This window comes from Oryza sativa, chromosome 4, assembly GCF_034140825.1.
Source record: "Oryza sativa Japonica Group chromosome 4, ASM3414082v1".
NCBI classification, from domain to species: Eukaryota; Viridiplantae; Streptophyta; class Magnoliopsida; order Poales; family Poaceae; genus Oryza; species Oryza sativa.
The window spans coordinates 23,947,806-23,967,336 of NC_089038.1; the positions used below are offsets into that span (position 1 = coordinate 23,947,806).

General features: G+C 50.5%; 3 protein-coding genes, 1 long non-coding RNA gene, 1 other non-coding gene and 1 pseudogene across 8 annotated transcripts; 4 read left to right on the forward strand and 2 right to left on the reverse strand.

Moving 5' to 3' along the window:
• Positions 1 to 4,890: 4,890 nt before the first annotated feature.
• LOC4336112 (pentatricopeptide repeat-containing protein At3g63370, chloroplastic) lies at positions 4,891 to 8,207 on the reverse strand. Its single transcript, XM_015779930.2, has one exon. The coding sequence runs from the start codon at positions 8,129 to 8,131 to the stop codon at positions 5,279 to 5,281; it is 2,853 nt and encodes a 950-aa protein (XP_015635416.1). The 5' UTR covers positions 8,132 to 8,207; the 3' UTR covers positions 4,891 to 5,278.
• Positions 8,208 to 8,559: 352 nt separating this feature from the next.
• On the forward strand, positions 8,560 to 9,556 carry LOC107280646 (uncharacterized; annotated as a pseudogene).
• Positions 9,557 to 10,227: 671 nt separating this feature from the next.
• Positions 10,228 to 12,582, forward strand: LOC4336113 (ATP-dependent 6-phosphofructokinase 2-like). Its single transcript, XM_015779933.3, has 2 exons — positions 10,228 to 10,925; positions 11,517 to 12,582. Exons 1-2 carry the CDS (start codon positions 10,320 to 10,322, stop codon positions 12,342 to 12,344), a joined length of 1,434 nt encoding a protein of 477 aa, XP_015635419.1. The 5' UTR covers positions 10,228 to 10,319; the 3' UTR covers positions 12,345 to 12,582.
• Positions 12,583 to 12,721: 139 nt separating this feature from the next.
• On the forward strand, positions 12,722 to 12,795 carry TRNAI-AAU (transfer RNA isoleucine (anticodon AAU)). Its single transcript has one exon. It is a non-coding gene; the product is annotated as a tRNA-Ile (tRNA).
• A 596-nt stretch (positions 12,796 to 13,391) lies between these two features.
• Positions 13,392 to 19,081, forward strand: LOC4336115 (uncharacterized). 4 transcript variants are annotated; one of them, XR_010740980.1, is made up of 9 exons: positions 13,392 to 13,688; positions 13,793 to 13,907; positions 14,066 to 14,204; positions 14,290 to 14,541; positions 16,550 to 16,842; positions 16,932 to 17,206; positions 17,325 to 17,707; positions 17,818 to 17,928; positions 18,679 to 19,081. It is a non-coding gene; the product is annotated as an uncharacterized lncRNA (long non-coding RNA). The 4 variants fall into 4 exon arrangements; XR_010740979.1 differs by having other exon boundaries at positions 13,404 to 13,688; positions 14,377 to 14,541; XR_010740981.1 differs by having other exon boundaries at positions 13,421 to 13,688; positions 14,105 to 14,204.
• On the reverse strand, positions 13,981 to 18,445 carry LOC4336116 (cytochrome P450 724B1-like). Its single transcript, NM_001402376.1, has 9 exons — positions 18,009 to 18,445; positions 17,306 to 17,651; positions 16,924 to 17,076; positions 16,568 to 16,804; positions 16,379 to 16,465; positions 16,011 to 16,089; positions 15,718 to 15,824; positions 15,136 to 15,260; positions 13,981 to 14,472 (listed from the first exon to the last, which is right to left on the reverse strand). Exons 1-9 carry the CDS (start codon positions 18,215 to 18,217, stop codon positions 14,373 to 14,375), a joined length of 1,443 nt encoding a protein of 480 aa, NP_001389305.1. The 5' UTR covers positions 18,218 to 18,445; the 3' UTR covers positions 13,981 to 14,372.
• Positions 19,082 to 19,531: the final 450 nt, after the last annotated feature.

Consider the following 19,531-nt stretch of genomic DNA (forward strand, 5'->3'; position numbering starts at 1 on the left):
CATTTCCTGGTTGCGCGTCTTTACAACCAAGTCATCGACATAAGCCTCAACATTACGTCCTAATTGGTTACCCAAAGAAATTCGAGTAGTATGTTGAAAAGTAGGACCTGCATTCTTTAACCCGAAGGGCATTGTCGTATAACAATAGGTTCCTATGGGGGTAATGAACGCAGTTTTTTCCTCATCCTCCCTAGCCATGCGAATCTGATGGTAACCAGAGTATGCATCTAGAAAACACAAAAGGTCGCACCCCGCAGTGGAGTCGACAATCTGATCTATGCGAGGCAGGGGGTAAGGATCCTTAGGACATGCCTTGTTAAGGTCGATGTAGTCGATACACATCCGAAGCTTGCCGTTCGCCTTGGGAACGACCACCGGGTTCGCCAGCCACTCCGGATGGATGACCTCACGGATGAATCCGGCTTCCAGAAGTCGCGCCACCTCCTCGCGGATGAAGGCTTGACGTTCCGGGGCCTGCCGCCGCACTTTCTGCCGGACCGGCCTTGCGCCCGGCCGCACGGCGAGACGGTGCTCAATCACCTCCCTGGGGACCCCGGGCATATCCGCCGGTCTCCATGCGAAGACGTCAGCGTTTGCCCGCAGGAAGGAGACGAGCGCGTCTTCCTATTTGCCGTCCAGAAGACCACCGATCCGTGTGGTCTTGGACGGGCCGTCGCCCAGGGCAACCTCCTTGACCGGGACCTCGTCGCCTGTGATCATCCGCTGCCTCGGGGTGGCGGGGGCGGAGGCGCCAAGCCTCTCGTCGCCACCCTCGGGCTTGGATGCAGCGGCGAGGTGGTCCGCGCGCTGCTCCAGACAGGCGAGCGCGACTTTGAGGTCGCCATGGACAGAGATGGGGCCACCGGGGCCCGGCATCTTCATCTGTAGGTAGGCGTAGTGGACCGCCGCCATGAACTTCACCAACGCGGGCCTCCCCAGGACCGCGTTGTAGGGCAGACTGAGGTCCGCCACATCGAAGTTCACCCGCTCCGTGCGGAAGTTGGCGGATCCACCGAAGGTGACCGGTAGGTCGATGTGACCTAACGGCCACGTGTGCCCCGGCGTCACACCGATAATTGGCTGGGACGGCCGGAGCACCATCCCCGGGGCCTTGATGGCGTCAAAGGCCGCAGGGGAAAGGATGTTGAGGGCCGCTCCCCCATCAATGAGGACACGCCCCAACTTCACGTTGCAAACGGTGGGAGAAACCACCATCGCAATCTGCCCTCCCCGGGCAACGCACGGTGGGTGGTCGGTCTGGTCGAAGGTGAGGGCAACCTCCGACCACCGCGCCCGACACGTCGCCTCATGAGTAGGGGCCGCGGCCAGAAGCTCTCGCTTCATGGCCTTGAAGCTCCGGCGAGAAACGTGAGCACACGCTCCCCCATCGACGGTGGCAATGGTGGCCCCAGGCTCTTGGAAACCTAGGCCATCATCGCCGTCATCGATGTCCTCGGCGGGGGCCTTCTGCTTGGCCTCACTTCGCCGATTACCGGTAGGAACCGCCCGGGATTTGCCCTCTCGGCGCTCCTGCCTCCTCTCCTCCTCCCACTTCCTCGTCCGCTCAGCCAAACTTTTGACTGCACGGCAGTCCGCGAGGTCGTGAAGGGAAGTGTTGTGGACGGTGCACCACTTGCCGGTTGGGCGCTCCCTGTTGGGAGCGCCGGCCTCGTTCTTTTTGCCTCCCGCAGGCCTCCCCTTTCGGGTGGCCCGCGAAGCGCCCTCGACGGCGAGGACATGACCCTCGTCGTCGGTATGGGCTGACCTCTTCTTCCTCCTCCTGTCACGCCGCCCTATCTGAGCGGCGGATCCGGGGGCGGCCGAAGCTGCCACACCGGAACCGGAGGGGTTCCAGGTCCATGCCTCCTCCTTACGAGCCACTCGGTCCGCGAGCTGAAAAAGCTCCGCGGTAGTCTGGGGCTCCTTGGAGGCGATCTTTTCAAGCATGCGGTTGTGCCGCACACCCCCCCTGAACGCGTAAATCACCGCGTGCGCAGGGATGCATGGTATGGTGTTGCGGACTTGACAGAACCGCTGAATGTACGAGCAAAGTGACTCATCATCCCTTCGCTGTACTGCGTGCAAGTCCGCTTCCTCACCTGGGCGCGGATATGTGCCTTGGAAGTTCATGGTGAACTGTTGGCACAAATCCTCCCAAGAGTGGACAGACGCGGGTGGCAAGTTCATTAGCCAACCCCGCGCTTGTCCTTTCAGGGCCATGGGAAAGAAATTCGCCATGACCCTGTCGTCACCCCCGGCGGCCTCGATCCCGGTCGTGTAGACCTGGAGAAACTCGGCGGGGTTGACGCTCCCGTCATATTTTTCGGCGATGGTGGGCCGGAACCTTGGGGGCCAACGGACATTCCGAAGGCTCGCCACAAAGGCTCTACAGCCGACACCACCAACCGGGGGCACGGAGGGCTGATCCCCGCGTCCGTGGTGAGGTGACACTCCGGACGAGGAGGCGCCCTCCGTTGCGTGGGGAGCACGTCGGCCATTACGCCGGCGCTCGATACTGATGCGAGCATCCGGTTCCCCACGCAGATCTTCCCGGGTCGGAGGCGTTGACGAAGGAGTAGCGGCCGAATGGCGAACAGCGGCTGCCGCTCGCCGCGCCCTCCGTCTTGACGATGCGGAGCCGGTGGTAGCAGCACCAGAGGCCTTGGTGGCGGAGAACTGCCCACCAGCATCTAGGCGCTGCCGTGCAGTCATGACCAATTTGGCCACATCGTCCAGCCAACGTTGGGCTGGAGACTCCGGGTCATGGGCGACGGGCGGGTGACGTAGGAGCGCGCCCGCAGCTTGGAGCGCGCCCTGGGGCGTGCTGCCGTCGCCGTAGACGAGGAGGCGACGCTCCCCATCTCGCCGCCCTTCTCTACCTCCTGTGGGTGTCGAAGTCGCGGATCCTTCGGCCCTCTCGAGCGCCTTCTCCCGCCTAGGACTTTGGCGTGGAGGGGGCGGTGGAGTACGAGCTCGACGGCGTGGGTTTGGCTCCCCGTCGTCACCGCTCATACTCGGGGAGAGGTCGTGTGCCTTTGCTGGCTCGGCCATTGGGCTGAACAGGAAAAGCTTGGCGCACACGAAAGAGTGCGAGAGCTCAGAAAATCCCTCGCAGAGCCCCTACCTGGCGCGCCAGATGACGGAGCGTGGGGCTCCTCACCGGGAGACCGCGCAGGCCCCCCTTAGCCGGTTCGGCCGGGGGCTCAGGGAGAGATTCTAAGCACTCTGTATGTGGAAGGCTCGCGAGACAGGAAACACACAAGACACGGGCGATGTATACAGGTTCGGGCCGCTGAGAAGCGTAATACCCTACTCCTGTGTTTTGGGAGATCTGTGTATGAAGGAGCTACAAAGTATCAGCCAGCCTCTCCCTTGTTTTGGGTTTCTAATCTGGAAAAGTCCAGTCCCCCATCTAAGTGGGCAAGGTCCTCCTTTTATATCTTAAGGGGATACCACATGCACCATTTCTCTCTTTTTTGTGGGGACTTACCCCACCTTTTCATAAATGGACGGAGATTTGTATAGTTGTCGTCCGAGTCACCATCTGATGAGACGGCTCACAACTACCTCCACTTTCGCCGGGAGCTGGTGCGACGTGGAATCGTGGCTGTCTGCTGACGACATGACCGGTATCAGACCAGTCACGTCGGTCATTCTTGTCCACCACGTGTCAGCTTAGCATTCTACATGCTCGCCCTTCTTCACACAACATCTTGCCTGTAATGGTTAGGATGAAGCCTGGCATATATCTGACCAGATGACTAACGTGCCATCTCTGGGAGGCAACACGCTAGCTCCAGCTGGGGACGAGCGCCTAGAAGCCCTCGTCCTGACGGGATGGGGCGAGGCGTGCGTCAGATCGCCTGTCGCCACCTAACCCGCGATCTGACCGGTCTGTGACTGGTCACAGACCGGATAAACGAGTGCACTGCACTGCGTTACATGCGGCGTGACACGCTCAGTCAAACCGCAATAAATGTGGTTAGGTGAGCCCCACTGTGCTCACCTAACCCATACACGCGGAGCAAAAACCCACGAGGGGTCGGGGCGCCTCGGCCCTCGGGGCCGAGAGGGGTGCGGCCCGACCCCCTCGGGGGGACTAAGAGGAGGGCGAACGCATCACCCTCGGGCCCGACGTCCCTCGGGGGTACCAGGCCACGTGTGCGATTGTGTCTGCCTTAAACCTCTAGTCATGATACTCCTGATCCCATGTCACCGACAGACTATCATGCCATGTTCAGGTGGAAAAAAATAAACATTTTTGGCTCTAGCTGTTTCTCATTCATCTTCCTCTCGAGAGCGCAATTGAATTTTGTATCTGGTTTCCTGTCTTGAATCTTTTCCTTGGTTCCTTCCTAGTTCCTAGAATCCACAAGCACCTTTGATTTTTTTTTTCTCCCTCGCAGTAAAATGACTGTTGATGACATTAGCCACACCACAAATTAAATCTAAGTGAAAATTACCGAAGGAGGAAAATATAGTCTTTCTAGAATGATGGTGTTCATCTCACACAGATGTGATTGGTACATTTGTTGATTTTGCAGAACATGATCATAAGACCCAGAAGAAAGTTCTTCCATTGTCATAAGCTAGGGCATGACACGCACGTCTCAACTTGCGCGACAATGGCACAGTCGAACCATCCACATCAGCACTGCTTAACGAAAGCAGCAGGCCAGCAGCCGGTTAATTTCTCGCTGACTCGCAGTCAACGCTGAGTTTCTCGTCAACTAATTGGACGTTGGCTCGATCAAGGCGATTGGAATGGGCCCAAAACGAGAGTGAAATTATTCGATCACCACAATTCAAGTCCAACGAGTAAGTCTCATTTTTGCCAACAGTTTTGGCCCAAAAACTAATTTTCAGCAGACCATGGAACAAACCCTAGAGTGACATATGAACGCTAACTGAGAGAAGGCCTCTCAACTCAAGTGATTATGAACAGTGAAAGGAATCAGCTATTGAAATTTTACAGAAAAGAATCCTTTACATCGTTTTACATTTTGACGCTATAAATCACAAGTCCTCGTGCCATTCAGACTCTTCCTCAGTTGCTCTATGATCCATCTAGAGATGAAAAACAGATGGTGAATAAACTCAATCCGGAATGGGCGGCAAACGAGATCCTATTTGTCAGGGAGCAGGACAAGCCATTTCTCTCTTCTTCTTTTCTTCCCCATTCTCAGCCAGTTCATCACTCATGTGCCTTTGTTCTAACCTCTTCACCATTCTTGCTATCAATGTTCTATACTTCTACAATCTAACTGTCTAAGGCCACTCACCAGAAGTCACCGCAAGAACAAGTGCCTCCACTGAAATGATGGAATCTGTTGGCGTCTCGGACCACAATTTCCCTTTCAAATAGCTTGGACACTAGCTTGGTGAACTCATGGCAATCGCCGCAAACTCTGAGGTTCTTGGCAATCCTTAGAGGTGTACCTGAGGCAGTGCTGATCAAACCAAACGATATCGCAAGCCTCTCGCTGTGCCTATGCAGCAAATCTATCTTCTCTTCTTCGCTCACATCATGCAGAACAAAACTAGTATCCTCGACATACTGACCTTCTCTTCTCAGTTTTTCAGTTATCTCGGCAAGTTTGAGATGAATAGCCTGTGAGTCTCTGTGAGAGTGATCTCTTGCAGTGAAAGTGTGGACAGTGTTTCCTATCTCAATCCAGCTGCATGCTGGGTCTTTTCTCAAACCCTGTTCTGTCATCTTGGTTCTAATCTCCTTGACATTATTCCACTTGCCCATTTCGGCGAAAACATTTGATACAAGGACATAATTACCTGGGTTATCTGGTTCCAACTCAAGAAGTTTATCAGTTGCAATCATAGCAAGCTCATGGTTCTTGTGTATACGACATGCCCCAAGGAGTGCACACCACACCACAGATTTTGGTTCCAAAGGCATAGATTTAATGAACTTGTAAGCTTCTTCGGTCTGTCCTGAGCGACCAAGAAGATCAACTACACAGGCATAATGTTCCTGCCATGGTTGTAACTTGTATTTGCTTACCATCATATCCAGATAAAATTTACCCTCATCGACAAGTTTTGAATGACTACAGGCATAGAGTAGAGCAAGAAAAGAAACATGATCAGGAGATACACCTGTTTCCAGCATTCTCTTGAAAATATATATGGCTTGCTTGCCATGCCCATGCATCCCAGTAGCATTAATCATCGCTGTCCAGAGAACAACATCTTTACACTTCGCCTCATCAAAAACTTTGAGAGCGTAGTTCATGCTTCCACAACCAGAATACATGTCCACAAGGGAGCTAACCACAGCACCTTCCACGGGAAATTTACCTCTGATAAGGAAACCATGAATTTCCTTTCCTTTTGTCAAGGATGACAATCCAGCAATTGCTCCCAGAATACCAACTAGTGCTACAGAATCGGGTTGGATGCCTGCATTCAGCATCTTGCCAAACAAGGCAACAGCTTCATGTAACAGCCCATTCTCCGCAAAACAGTTTACCATACTAGTCCAGGTAACAATGTCCTTTTTGTCTAACATTTCAAATATATTAAGCGCATAGCAAACCTCTCCACACTCTCCATATATATCTATGATTCTATTCTTCAGTATCAAGTCAAGCAAGCCATTTCTAATAGCATAAGAGTGCACTTGCTTTAACAGTGAGATGCTTTTCAAACCACTGCATGCTTCCAAAATGCTTCCCATCATCATAGGATCCACCTTAATGCCCTCTTTCTGTGCTGTTCTAAACTTTCCGATTGCCTCAGAATACCGAGAACTTTGCGCGTAACAGGCAATGATTGTTGTCCATGACACATGGTCCTTAATCCTCATCCTGTCAAATACACGGGCGGAGCACTCCACGGAGTAGCACTTTATGTACATGTCCATCAATGTATTAGCTATCTGCAAATCACTATCAAGCCTTTGCTTAACAGCATATGCGTGAACCTCCCTGCCATTGATTAACCTACCCAAATGACCCACTGCAGACAATAAGCTCACAATGCAAGCATGATCAGGATTGAAACCATTCTGTACCATTTCGCCAAAAAAATCGATGGCCTCAGCATATAGCCTATTTTGGACATAACAGGAGAGCATTGAGTTCCATGATATGTAGTCCTTGTCACCAATCTCACGGAATACTCTGAGAGCGCTATCCACCCAACCGCATCTTGCATACATGACAAGCAAGGCATTGCATTGGATATTGAACTCGGTACCGCATTTCAGAAGCGCTGCATGTAGCTCCCTTCCATGGTTCAGCTGAGCAAGCTCTGCACAGACCTGTAGCACACCAACGGTTGTGTAAGAATTCATACTGAAGCCGTCGCTCTGCATCCGTCGGAACAGGTCGAGAGCCTCCAAGAACATCCCGTTCTGCACGCAGCCTGATATAGCCGAGTTCCATGAGGCCACATCCCTCCCGTCGCGCATCCACTCGAACACCCGCAGCGCCGAATCCAAGAGGCCGCACTTGGCGTACATCCCGACGAGCGCATTGGCCACGAGCGTGCTCCGGTCGAGGCCGCTCTTCACCGCCAGCCCGTGCACCTCGCTCCCGCACCTCCCGTCCCCCTCCGCGCCGCACGCCTTGAGCACGGACGCGAGCGTGCACCCGTCGGGCGCCGCCCCCGCCACGGGCTCCGACGCCCGCATCGCCCGGTAGACGCCCACGGCCTCGCCGGCGCCCCCGGACGACAGGCACGCCCCGATGAGCGCGTTCCATGAGAAGACGGTCCGGGCGGGCATCCCGTCGAACAGGCGGTGGGCATCCGGGAGGCGCCCGCACTTGCCGTACATGAACAGCAGCTTGGTCGCGAGGAACCCCGCGTCATCATCGCCCAGGGCGCCCGTGGCCACCGCGTGCGCGTGCAACTGCCTGCCCTCCGAGACGGCCCTCCTGACGGCGACGAGGTCGAGGACCCAGCCATAGTGGTCCGTGGGAGGAGGGGCGCGCCCGCGCGCCGAGCGGGCGGCGAGCTGGCGGAGGGCCTCCCGCAGGTCGCCGTCCTTGCAGAGCTGCCTCAGGGAGGCGCCGGCGCTGGCAGGCGGGAGCTTCCGGCGAGGGGTTGGGTGGAAGGGGAGCGCGGCGGTGGTGGCCATGGAGGCTCGTGGTCGTGGGAGCCGAACGCTCATGTCAGCGCCATGGCGAAGCAGGAGAAGAGGAAAACGGATTGGGATTTGGGGGAGAATGGATTCAGGTCGCCCGAGCAGGCTGGGAAGTGGGAATGGGTAGCCCATTTAAGCCTCTCTAAGGCCTCGTATGGATAGGCCACAATAGCAGCCCAACTACATAGGTGGACCAAGATTTTTTACTAAGGAAAAAAGTACACCGAATGTCCATCAACTTGTCATCGAGATACCAAATCGTCCCCCAGCCACAAAACCGGATACAACACATCCTTCAACTTATAAAACCAGTGCAAACTAGGTCCCTCAGCAGTTTTAAATCCGATTTTGTCCGACATGACGGCTGAGTCAGCGAGGGACCCACGTGGGCCCTACATGTCAGGATGCCACGTCGGCAGACCAGCCTCCCCCTCCACCGGCGCCGTCGACGAGCCATGCCGCTGCGGAAACGCCCACCGCCTCCGGCCAAGGCTCCAGAAGCCCCATCAGAAACCAAGCCCAAGATCTCGTAGCCCACTAGACCCAGCGCCGCGGCGGTGGCGCCGCCTCCGCCGATGGTTCTCCCGGACAGTGTCCTCGCCGCCATGTCACACCATGAGGGGGGATCTACAAAGCTCGTGTTCGCGGGAGGGGACAAGGGCATGTCGCAGATGAAGTTCCGGATCAAGACCGGATGCTGATGAGCACCCTCACCAAGCACCTACGAGGCCTCACCTCCAAGGGTGTCCTCAAGGTGGTCAACAGAGTCCACAAGCGTGCCGAGAAGATCTACATGGACGCCCGCATCGACCCGTCGCCGGAGATCACTAGGGAACCTGGTACCGCAACGGCCAGCTCGACTCCGACGCCGTCACCTCCGCACAGCGTAGGTGCCTCGAGCAGATCGACAGGCTTGGCGTCGCCACGACAGAGTCCATCTTCGACGGCATCAGCAGGGATTACCCTAGCCTAGCCTACTCAACCGAGCAGGTCAGGGACATCCCACCTCGTCGTTGCCTCCTCGCCGGTGAAGAGTCGAAGGAAATAGAAGTAGAGAGGGGAGAGGTGGACGCCGCCCTGCTGCACGCCGCTGCCCTGCCGCTCCTGCTCGCCCGTCGTCGTCCTCGCCGCGTCGTTTCCCCATCCGCCACACCGCGCCGCTTCCCCGCTGCGCAGCTCCACCCCTCAAGCCCATCTCCTCAACCGCTGGCCACTGCCCATCTCCTCCCCGTGCCTCTGCCGCCACCCAACTCCAAGGCTTCCCCCACCGGCGTCGCGGCCCTCGCACGGCCGCCGCGGAGCTTTGCCAAGCTACCACTGTTGCCAGCCGCCATCGTGGCGCCACCCTCCTCCTCTCCCGCCTCGCCCCACCAACCGGCCTACAGGCAAAGAGAGAGAGAAAGAGAGAGGAGGAACCGAGGGAGAGAAGGAGGGAGAGATGATTCAGCCTGACATGTGGGTCCCACGCTGACTCAGTTGCCACGTTGGACAAAACCAGGGTCAAAACCACCAAAGAACCAATGTGACCGATTTTGATTAGTTAAGAGACATCAGATATCTGGTTTTGCGATTTTGTGGATGATTTTGTAACTCGTTAACAAGTTGAGGGACCTTTGGTGTACTTTTTCCTTTTACTAAATCCCGGCCTATCGACGTCTATTGGCCGGGAATGAGGCCCATCAAACAATGACAAACACTCTACTACTCCCTTCATTCCAAATTATACAGCTAAATTTCTTATATTTTAGTTGGATATAACACATCTTACTACTACGAATATTTACACCAGACTAAAATTTTTATATTTTGGGATAAGAGGAATACGTAATATTTTGTTCGTTTCATAAAATATGAAAATAGTACGAAACGGGACATCTTCCAGTACTATAAATCTGAATTGGTTTGTTTTCATGAACGGAGGGAGTAGATGATTACTATTTGATCATGTAGTTTTGAGTGGTTTGCTCACGTCGCGTGGCGATTTGCCATTGTTGTTATCGAACTAATCCATTAGTTTTCTCCTTAATACTGTTTACGTGGCCATCTTTTTGGTCGCAACAGATGACGCCGACGAGTATATGACTTGCCCTTTGACACGCCGCCTCCTCCCCCTTCATTTTCTCGAAGCGCTTCCCTTCCCTTCGCTTCCCCGCACAATCTGCAAACGCGCCACCCGTCGCTCATAAACCCCTCTCCCTCTCTCTCTGGCCGACACATGGACCCCACCGCTCCCAACTCCGGCGACGCCAACGGCGGCGCGGCCGCCGACGCCACCGCCCCGTCCAACACCACCGTCACCCTCCCGCCGCTCACCCTCCGCGACGTGCCCCTGCTCCCGTCGGCGGCGGCGGCGACCGACACGATCCCCAACCCGATCTCCCGCCACCCCTACTTCCACCCGCCGGCCACCTTCTACATCTCCCCGGGTGACGTCTCCCTCCGCCACGCCTTCTTCGACCTCGCCTCCGCGTCGCCGTCCCCGCTCGTCGCCTACCGCCGCGCGGGGCCGCGCGCGGGGGTCGCCGTGGACCCCGCCCGCGCGCGCGCCGCGGTCGTCACCTGCGGGGGGCTCTGCCCGGGCCTCAACACCGTCCTCAGGGAGCTCGTCGTCGGCCTCCGGGAGCTCTACGGCGTCCGCGACGTCTTCGGCGTCGCCGCCGGCTACCGCGGGTTCTACGGCCCCGACGCCGACCACGCCCGCCTGGACCTGGCCGCCGTCGACGACTGGCACAAGAAGGGCGGCACCGTGCTCAAGACCACCCGTGGTGGCTTTGATCTCAACAAGATCGTTGACGGCATCGTCGCGCGCGGGTATACGCAGGTGAGAGCAAACCCCTACCGTTTTTAGAGTTTTCAGGTTTTATGTATTTTTTTGGCAAATAGCTAAAGTTTAAACTGATCTCACAAATCATGTGCACGTGGAAACCCCTAAGCTTCTTTTTACGCCAAGCTGGCAAATGAAAGCTGGCCAATTTTGTTAAGATTAGAAGCACAAGAAACATGTTACAGGTATTTGCAAGTGTACAATGTGTCATCTGAATTGGCAAGGATACTATCTTGGTGCTACAAATTTGCTTTAGACATTTTAGTATGTTGGTGTACAATCATGGGGGTTGTTCTGAATTGACATGGAGTAGTACTTATTATGTTAGGTGTCATTATGGAAGAATTATCTCAAAGAATTTGTCTGTCCAGAATTTTTCTTTGTCAGTAGAGTTTCTTTTTCCACCGGGCTCTTTGTCGGTTAGAGTGGTCAAGTACTCAAGTGGTTGAAGTCTTACTGATTTGATCGATCAGCGTTGAGTCGTCTTGCTAGTTCAACATGCTAATTTGTTTCAGTTATTGCTTGTATTTTGGCTTATTAAAGTGTCTGACCTCAAACACTTTTTATCATGACTATATCTTGCTGAAGGTTTATGCAATTGGAGGGGATGGAACAATGAGAGGAGCTGTGGCCATCTTCAACGAGTTTAAGCGCCGTGGTTTGAACATTTCTATTACAGGGATCCCGAAAACTGTGGACAATGATATCGGCATCATAGACAGGTCATTTGGGTTCCAAACCGCAGTGGAGATTGCTCAGCAGGCAATCGACGCAGCACATGTCGAGGCTGTGAGCGCCGTGAATGGCATTGGACTTGTCAAACTTATGGGCAGGAGCACAGGCCACATTGCTCTTCATGCCACCCTGAGCAGCCGCGATGTTGACTGCTGTTTGATTCCTGAGGTTGATTTCTATCTTGAAGGAAAGGGGGGCCTGTTTGAGTTCTTGTATGAAAGGATAAAACAGAAGGGACATGCTGTTGTCGTTGTTGCTGAAGGTGCTGGTCAGGAATTGATTCCAAGGACTGACGATCAAAAGCGGGAGCAGGACGAGTCCGGCAACATTGTGTTCCTTGATGTGGGTCCCTGGTTAAAATCTGAGCTGGGTAAATGGTGGAAGAGAGAACACCCAAGCGAGTTGTTCACTGTGAAGTATATCGATCCCACTTACATGATACGAGCTGTTCCAGCAAATGCCACTGACAATCTGTACTGTACATTGTTGGCACATTCGGCGATCCATGGGATCATGGCTGGGTACACTGGCTTCGTCCCTGGCCCGATTAATGGAAACTATAGCTACATACCGCTGGAAGATGTTGCTGTGGCGAAGAACCCGGTGGATGTGAATGATCACAAATGGGCATGGGTTAGATCAGTCACAAACCAACCAGATTTCATGAAGCCAAAATACTAAGACCAAAAGTGCTGTTACTGGACATGGTTGTATGACTTTTTCTCCCTGGAGCCTTGACACGTTAAGCTTGATTTCTTTCTATCCAGTTTCTTCTCTTGTTATGCCGATCTATCTATAAGATGTTAGGTATTCTGATCTCCCTGGTTTGTGTTTGTGTGCACTTGAAATCGTGTTAGCAGGTATTGCTGTAAATCTGTAGTACATAAATAAATGAAGTGGCAGGAAATGTTGTTCTCCATTGGCGAATGAGTTATATGTCGTGTCATGTAAATATTGCTTATCTTGAAGACTTAATTGGCGATTCTGCGCTAATCTCTCGCTTAAAGAATCAGAACATTATAACGTGAAATATTATAGCAGACATATCCAAATAAATTGGCCTATTAGCTCAGCTGGTTAGAGCGTCGTGCTAATAACGCGAAGGTCGCAGGTTCGAGACCTGCATGGGCCATTATTTTTTTTTTCTTTTTCCTTGCAATCGTGATTCTTTTTTTTTTCCCTTTTTTTGCCTGAACAATGTTATGTTATTGTGTGTACGTGCCAAGATCAAATTGCGATTCCTGAGTCCTGAACAAGTGATAAAATTGTGTTTGTGTATGTGTGTCTACTGTCAAGATCAAATTCCTGATGATCAAAATTGCAATCCTGAGTCCTGAACAATGTGATACAATTTTGTATGTGCGTATGTTTTTCAAGATCAAATCCCCGAAGATCAAAATTGCAGTCCTCATTCCTGAACAATGCGATGCTATGTTCCACATAATCCCAAGTTCCGACAAACTTTATGCCCTATACAAATTACACAGGAATATAGGCGCAAAAAAGAAAACACAGCAACACGACTGCAAAAACTGAGGATTACTCCACCAAACATAGAAAATTTTGGTAAAAAATAAACATAGAAAATTCTGGTAAAAAATAAACATAGAAAATTCTGGTAAAAAATAAACATCGAAAATTTTGGTAAAAAAAACATAGAAAAATCATATTATGATCTTTCTCTTTCTTTCTTTTTTATACCTTTTTTCTCTTTAACTTATCCTCTCCAGTAAACCTCTCATACTATGATCTCTCTCCCCTTCCCCTTCTCACGTTGAGCTCGAGCGGCGGGCATGGCGGGCGGCGGTGTCGCGCGGGGGTGTGCAGATGATCCTGCGGGCGCCGCTAGAGGCGGGACCGCCGCCGGCGTTGGGCCGGGCGCAACGGCGGGAGAGTCGACGCCGCGGTGGATTGGATACGGGGACGACGGCGCGGCGCGGCTTCGGCTGGAATTCGGCCTCGATCCTGGGCGAGGTTACGCGTGGTGGATTCGGGGACTGTTATCCCGTGAAATCGTCTAGCGATGTGAGGGGGGGGGGGGGGGAACTCCACTCTTATGGAATAATGCTGCTGTTCGTCCGGTTTTTTCCTTCAGTCCAGAAACACTGAAACTAAGATTTCCCCTGCAGGAAAGGATTCCTTCAGAAATTCCTCCAATCCAAACGGGACCAGCCATCTCCGATTGATAGGGATTATCCACGATCGAATTTGTCTGCTCCGAAATTCCCTGAGAAGTAGTGCAGAGTACAGTCCATACATGTTCATGTTCATGTTCATATTATTAAAGGATAGGAGTACTCTTTCAAAGTTTCAATGATTTGTTTTTGAAGATCTTTGGCTTCATCCAAAATCTTTTCAATAGCCCAATAGCCCAATTTTCTTCTTTTTTTTTTCTTCTATAGAATAGCAGATGAAAGTTGAAACAGTGGAGGATGTTACAGGGTGAAGCACCGCACCACCACCACCGCAAGCAATCGGCATGGACAAAATATATCTACACCATGTACAGCAAATTACAATCTCAGCTTGGCTCATTGATAGGTACTACTAGCTAATGCTCAGTGCATTCTTCAGTTCTTGAAATATTTTCTCTCCTTTTTTTTGTTTCACTGACTAATCCTCTCAGTCCGTCGTTCTCGCCCGCATCTCCCCCTCGCTTGCGGGGATGATTTGATGAACTCGCTCACCGTGGCTGCAACTGCAAACCTGTCAGGATTCAGAGCAAAGTGGCTCGATTTCTATGGGCAGACCTCTCTGGAACTCCACGTACGGGTATGCCATCGGAATGTCATCGCCATCGATTCTCCATCTGCACAGGTTTTCAAGAAACGAAAGAAACGAAGAACGATGATCAGCCTTTCTCTGGCATGGATATTCAGTAAGTACATGTAGACTCTACTCTGAAACAACCGCATAATTTACATAAATCTGCCTGTTCTTGTCAGTTGTCACGTATAGATTGTTGCTAATGAACCTAGTTTTTTTTTTAAAAAAAAGAGTTTGATCATATCGTGGTAGTATATTTTATCTTGTATGGCAGCCCTCAACTCAACTTGCATAGCCTACCTATCGAAAACTCCATGCTGTCATGTTTGTTCTGTGTGTTGTCGTCTGATTCTATGCTCTACAGTGCCACTTATGAAAATGCACAAGATAGCTGAGTTCAGACTTGCGGTCCTTACAGACAAAAGCATAAATAATTTGCCTAGTTGCTGTCATGGCCTTCTTGCCATTACTTACTAGTGGTCTAGTGTAGTGTGTATTATCAGTATGAGAGTGGTAACTGCATCAGTATGTTTTCCTGTTCATGTTTGCCTCAACAGTTTTCTATGGCCTATTTAAACACCAACTACTCTGCACCAGCTTCTTAAATATTACTTCTGAACGTATTTTGTTCATTGCTGTTTAAGCCAGTCAACTTTGATCCATGCATCTTCTACTCGGGTAGGACAAATATACCCTTTTGTTTTACCTATAATTGAGCACAAGGTGATGGAGGAAGAAAGCAGCCTCTACTTTTGCAAGCTCTGATCCAGGGCAGAGCCGGGGGCCACCGCCGAACGGCGTAAACTTCTTGCTTGTCCCTTGGCTTGCACCCTGTTGCATCAATCAGATTAGGAACACACATGAATCAGACCATTAGCTTCATCACAGAAACTAAGAAAAGGAAGCAAAGCCAAGAATGCTGGCTTTGAATGAGAGGAATCATGGTTAGGACCATGCACAAAAGGCATTGCAGCCACAGGGAGCTTGTTTGGCATCTGAAGACACCAGAATAGTTGCGAGTAATTATGTCATAGTTGGGCGCTCACTAATTAAAGGTAGCAATTAGTTAGAGAACACCCTTTAAAGAAGATTCTTTCAAGGCTCCAGATAAGCTCTCTTGATAGGTGCTCTGAACTTTTCATTTTATAAATTTGTATTATAGAAAAGTATACTACGTGAAAGCTAAGCTTCGTGGCCTAGCTGGTCCAAAACATTTTTCATTAGGTCATTAACAATAAACATTTAGTAAGTATTGCGGAGCATTCACAGATTATGGAAACAAACGTACCTCCCATCTGCAGGGCTGAAATTGTTGGGCATTTCCATGAAGTAAGGGGTTCAAATGAACAGCACTGAAAACAGGTAGGACCTTCCAACCAGAAGGAATCAGATACTCTGCAACAGAGCAAAGAAAAAAGAGCCACTTGCTTTTGAGCATCTTCTATGAAAAGCTGAGGTATTTTAGGAATAACAATGCTTAAAAATCAGTAATAAAGGTGCAACCATCCACTTTGCCTGATCCATTATCATGTGATGAGCACAATGGAATCTTCAAGGAAAGCCTCAAGTAGGGTTAATTACCTTTGTATCTGACATCTTTGAGAGCCTTCCTGTGGACAAACTTGACAATGTTGCCACATCTCAGTGCCTCATTGATAACCTGTAAGGGCATAGCATATGCATCATCATACAGTTTCCATTATTGAAGAACATGTCCCTTCCGCCCTTTTCACTCTATTGTAATGAGATTCTTTCTCTCTCTGTTTCTTTTTCTTTTTTTTGCTTAATTCAAAAATTGCATATATGGGTAGGCATAGGAGAATCGTTCTGAATATGAGTAAACCTCATATTCGGAGGGTCACATATTTGTGTAGTTGCTGATAATAGGAAAAAAAGGTACCCCTGGCTTACTAACTAATCCTAAAGCATGTATTGAACGATCATCTTACATGTTGGGTATATTCCATCTTCTTATAGTCTTCAGAGCTCAAGAACTCGTCCTTCTCTTTCTTCGATCTTATGCCTTCATGCTCCCTCTGCATGCAAACATGTTAATATATATTTTATTGATGGCCACTTAATTAAGTACTTATTTACCAGTACTGCTCTGTCTTTTTCAGCATGAGAAGTCTGTATACCTTCACTAGTTCCAGATCTTGAGCTGACTGCCCAAGGAAATACACAACCATGGAGATCAAGAGTGAGGTGGTCTCATATCCTCCCAGTAAGGAATCCAGCACAAAGCTCACTTTCTCCTCATCAGAGAGCTCATTGCTTGAAAGCAGCACATCAAGGAAATCACCCTTGTTGCTGGAGCCAGCATTCCTCCTCTCCTCAATAATACCCTTCACAGTGCTTGATATCCTCGCTCTGGCCTGTGAGGATTCGCGGACAAAAGGATGAAGTTATTATGGTAAGTATACAAAAATAAAATGGCCTGAAAATTTTATTGACAGTTTAACGACTTGTGTAAATGAGATGTTGAGTTGCATGCCTGCACAGCTTTGGCATAGGGCGTCCCTGGGATGTAGAGAGGGAAAGAGATGAGACCCTTCATGAAGGCGAGGAAATCTTCAAGTATCATGGCAGTGACCGGCTCCTCTGGTGATAGCCCCAGCACCTGCTTCACTATTACACTGAATGCAAACTGTGGTTCTCAAGGAAAGAGAGCACACCAGAGAGAGAAAAAAAAAGAAAAGGTAAAAAAGACCATGGTAAGTCAAAGTGACCTTGGGACAAAGATTCATGCAGCAGCAAGTAACAACATGATGATGATGGTATGTAGCTAACATGTGCAAAGTTTTCCCTCCCTTGTTTCAAGGGATCATGTCCTTGTGGTGATATGGCTCTGGTTTCAAGTTAGTACACTTGCTAACCTTTCTTGCCTCCTCGCAGAAGGCGATGACATTGACCATCCCCTTGTCCTTGCTCTTGCCATGCCATGACCCAACTATATGCAGTGCAATCTTCTCAATGTCGCCAAGGTAGCTGGGCTTGAGCTTTGTGGAGGTGACCAGTGCTAGAGCAAGGTTCCTGAGCCTCTTGTGGTCCTCCCCTAGGACCACTAACATGGAGGACTTGCCCAGAATGCCATGAATTGGCCTGGGGTAGCTGCACTGAAACAGCCTCTCCTCATTCTGAAGGATGAAGTGGTTCAGCTCCTGGTCACAGGACACTATGGTGGGGGTGCAGAACAGATGGGACTTAAACACCCTCCCATACCTGCATCATCATCATCACACCATCATCAGTGTTACTACCACCATGCATGCTAGCTAGTTAAGTGTTGTGCAACCTTTACATTCCTTTTCTCTCGCTTGTTCATCGGAAGAAAAGGTTTGCACAACTCTTTAACAAGATGCTAAACACTGTCCAATTCATGTTACAGCACCCCCCTCATCAGGGAGGAAAAAAAAGGGCGTGATAAAGCTGCTGGGACAGGACAGCAGCATTACCTTGTGCTGTCACATGAAATAATGGTACAGTACTTAATTGCATGGTAAGATGACACTTGTTGCTCCTGTGTGGTTGTGGTGGTGATACTGATAGAAATGTTTACTGCATATGATTTTAATTTACCTGGAGCAGTGATCCTCCAGGAAGCTGCCCAGGGTGTTGCTAGCATGAGGACTGAGGAACCTCAGCGTCTCACCAAGGAGAGGCCACCCAAAGCTTCCCTTGGGAGCCTTGGGATTCAGGAGCAAAGGCAGGAAGTGGCTCAGCACCAGGGTCAGCAGCAAAGCAAGCAGGATCACCAGAGCAGCCAGCACAAGCTCTCCTCCCACCATCTTACCTATAGCCTCACACCAGGCACCACCACCCCCTGCTCATCTTATCTCAATCTCATCTCACAACAAGAAGCATGGATGGAGCCTTGCAGCAGCTAAGCCTTAGCTTGCTAAGCTCTCTCTCTCTCTCTGCCTATCTGTCTATTCTACCAAGTTTCTATCTAACCCTTTCACTAGCTTGTGCTCAACACTCTGCTTCTCTCCCTCTCCCTCCCTCTATTTTTCTCTGGAATGGAAGGTGAGGGGGGAGGCTATATAGCAGTAGAAGCAAAGGCAGGAAGGATCTTTGCAAAGGGAGGGAGTGATGGAAAGGGGTGATGAGCAGGGGGGGGAGGGAAAAAAAATAGAGGCTGCCTTTTGTTTCCTTGCTTTGGCCTTGTTTTAAAGTAGAAGTAGGGGTATTTCTTTCTTGCATTGTTTGATCTCTGTTTCTCTCTGTTTTCTTTTTTTTTTTACTGCAGTGAAGTGAATTGGCTGCATGCATATACTGTGCCAGTAGTAGCTTTTATCAAGGAGGGCTATGAGCCTACAGCCTAGGACTAGGAGGATGGTCCAATGCAGAGTAGCTAGCATCTAGGCTGCTGCTGCTGCTCAAGGTGCAGTCAAACACGCAGGTAGAGAGAGAAATGCATTGGGGTAGTACATGCACAGCCAGGTGCAGATCGATGCATGGGACATCGGTGATAATTAAGCTCTCTCTGAATCTGATGAAGCTTATGCGCGCGCGCGCACACACCTTGCCTTTGCAATCTGTTCTTGGGGATCCCCTGCTTCGATGACTCATATCTGTGTCATTTCCTAAAGCCCTTCTTTTTCATGACAAAAATTACAGCAACAGGGGTCGATTTGGCCTTGTTCACTTCAGTTTGTCTGTGTTTTTTATGGTGACTTGTGTGTGCTTTGTCATAATTCTGAAGATGTTGTATAGTGTACAACATATGTCATGTCTCCCCTGGCCCTGTTTCTCCCTAGCAATCTGGCCGGCCTTTGCCGAGCTATGCTCAAAAGTCAAACGTCTCCCCATGCATGCACAATCTCGTCGTCCTAGGTCAACATGTAACTCTCCCAAAAAAAAACCACTTATGTCCATATTCAAACCCAGAAGTGGGTTTTTTTTTTGGACGGATGGAGTATTTGAGAGAAGGAAAATGAGAAGATTGTGAAGTACAGAATACGAGATAAGCCATTAAAGAAAATGGGTATTAACTATTTAAAGTTTAAAAATAGATTAATACATTTTTTTCCAAAGCAACTGTCCTATATTTTTTTTATAAAAAACACGCATCATTTAGTAGTTCGAAAAACGTGTACGAA

Excerpts from the sequence above, each read along its gene's own strand:
- LOC4336112 (XM_015779930.2), bottom strand. The coding sequence starts at position 8,131 with ATGAGCGTTCGGCTCCCACGACCACGAGCCTCCATGGCCACCACCGCC.
- LOC4336113 (XM_015779933.3), top strand. The coding sequence starts at position 10,320 with ATGGACCCCACCGCTCCCAACTCCGGCGACGCCAACGGCGGCGCGGCC. Across the intron at positions 10,926-11,516 it reads TCGCGCGCGGGTATACGCAG|GTTTATGCAATTGGAGGGGA; the intron begins GTGAGAGCAAAC and ends ATCTTGCTGAAG.
- LOC4336116 (NM_001402376.1), bottom strand. The coding sequence starts at position 18,217 with ATGGTGGGAGGAGAGCTTGTGCTGGCTGCTCTGGTGATCCTGCTTGCT. Across the intron at positions 17,077-17,305 it reads TCTGCGAGGAGGCAAGAAAG|TTTGCATTCAGTGTAATAGT; the intron begins GTTAGCAAGTGT and ends TGAGAACCACAG. Across the intron at positions 16,805-16,923 it reads CCTATGCCAAAGCTGTGCAG|GCCAGAGCGAGGATATCAAG; the intron begins GCATGCAACTCA and ends GAATCCTCACAG.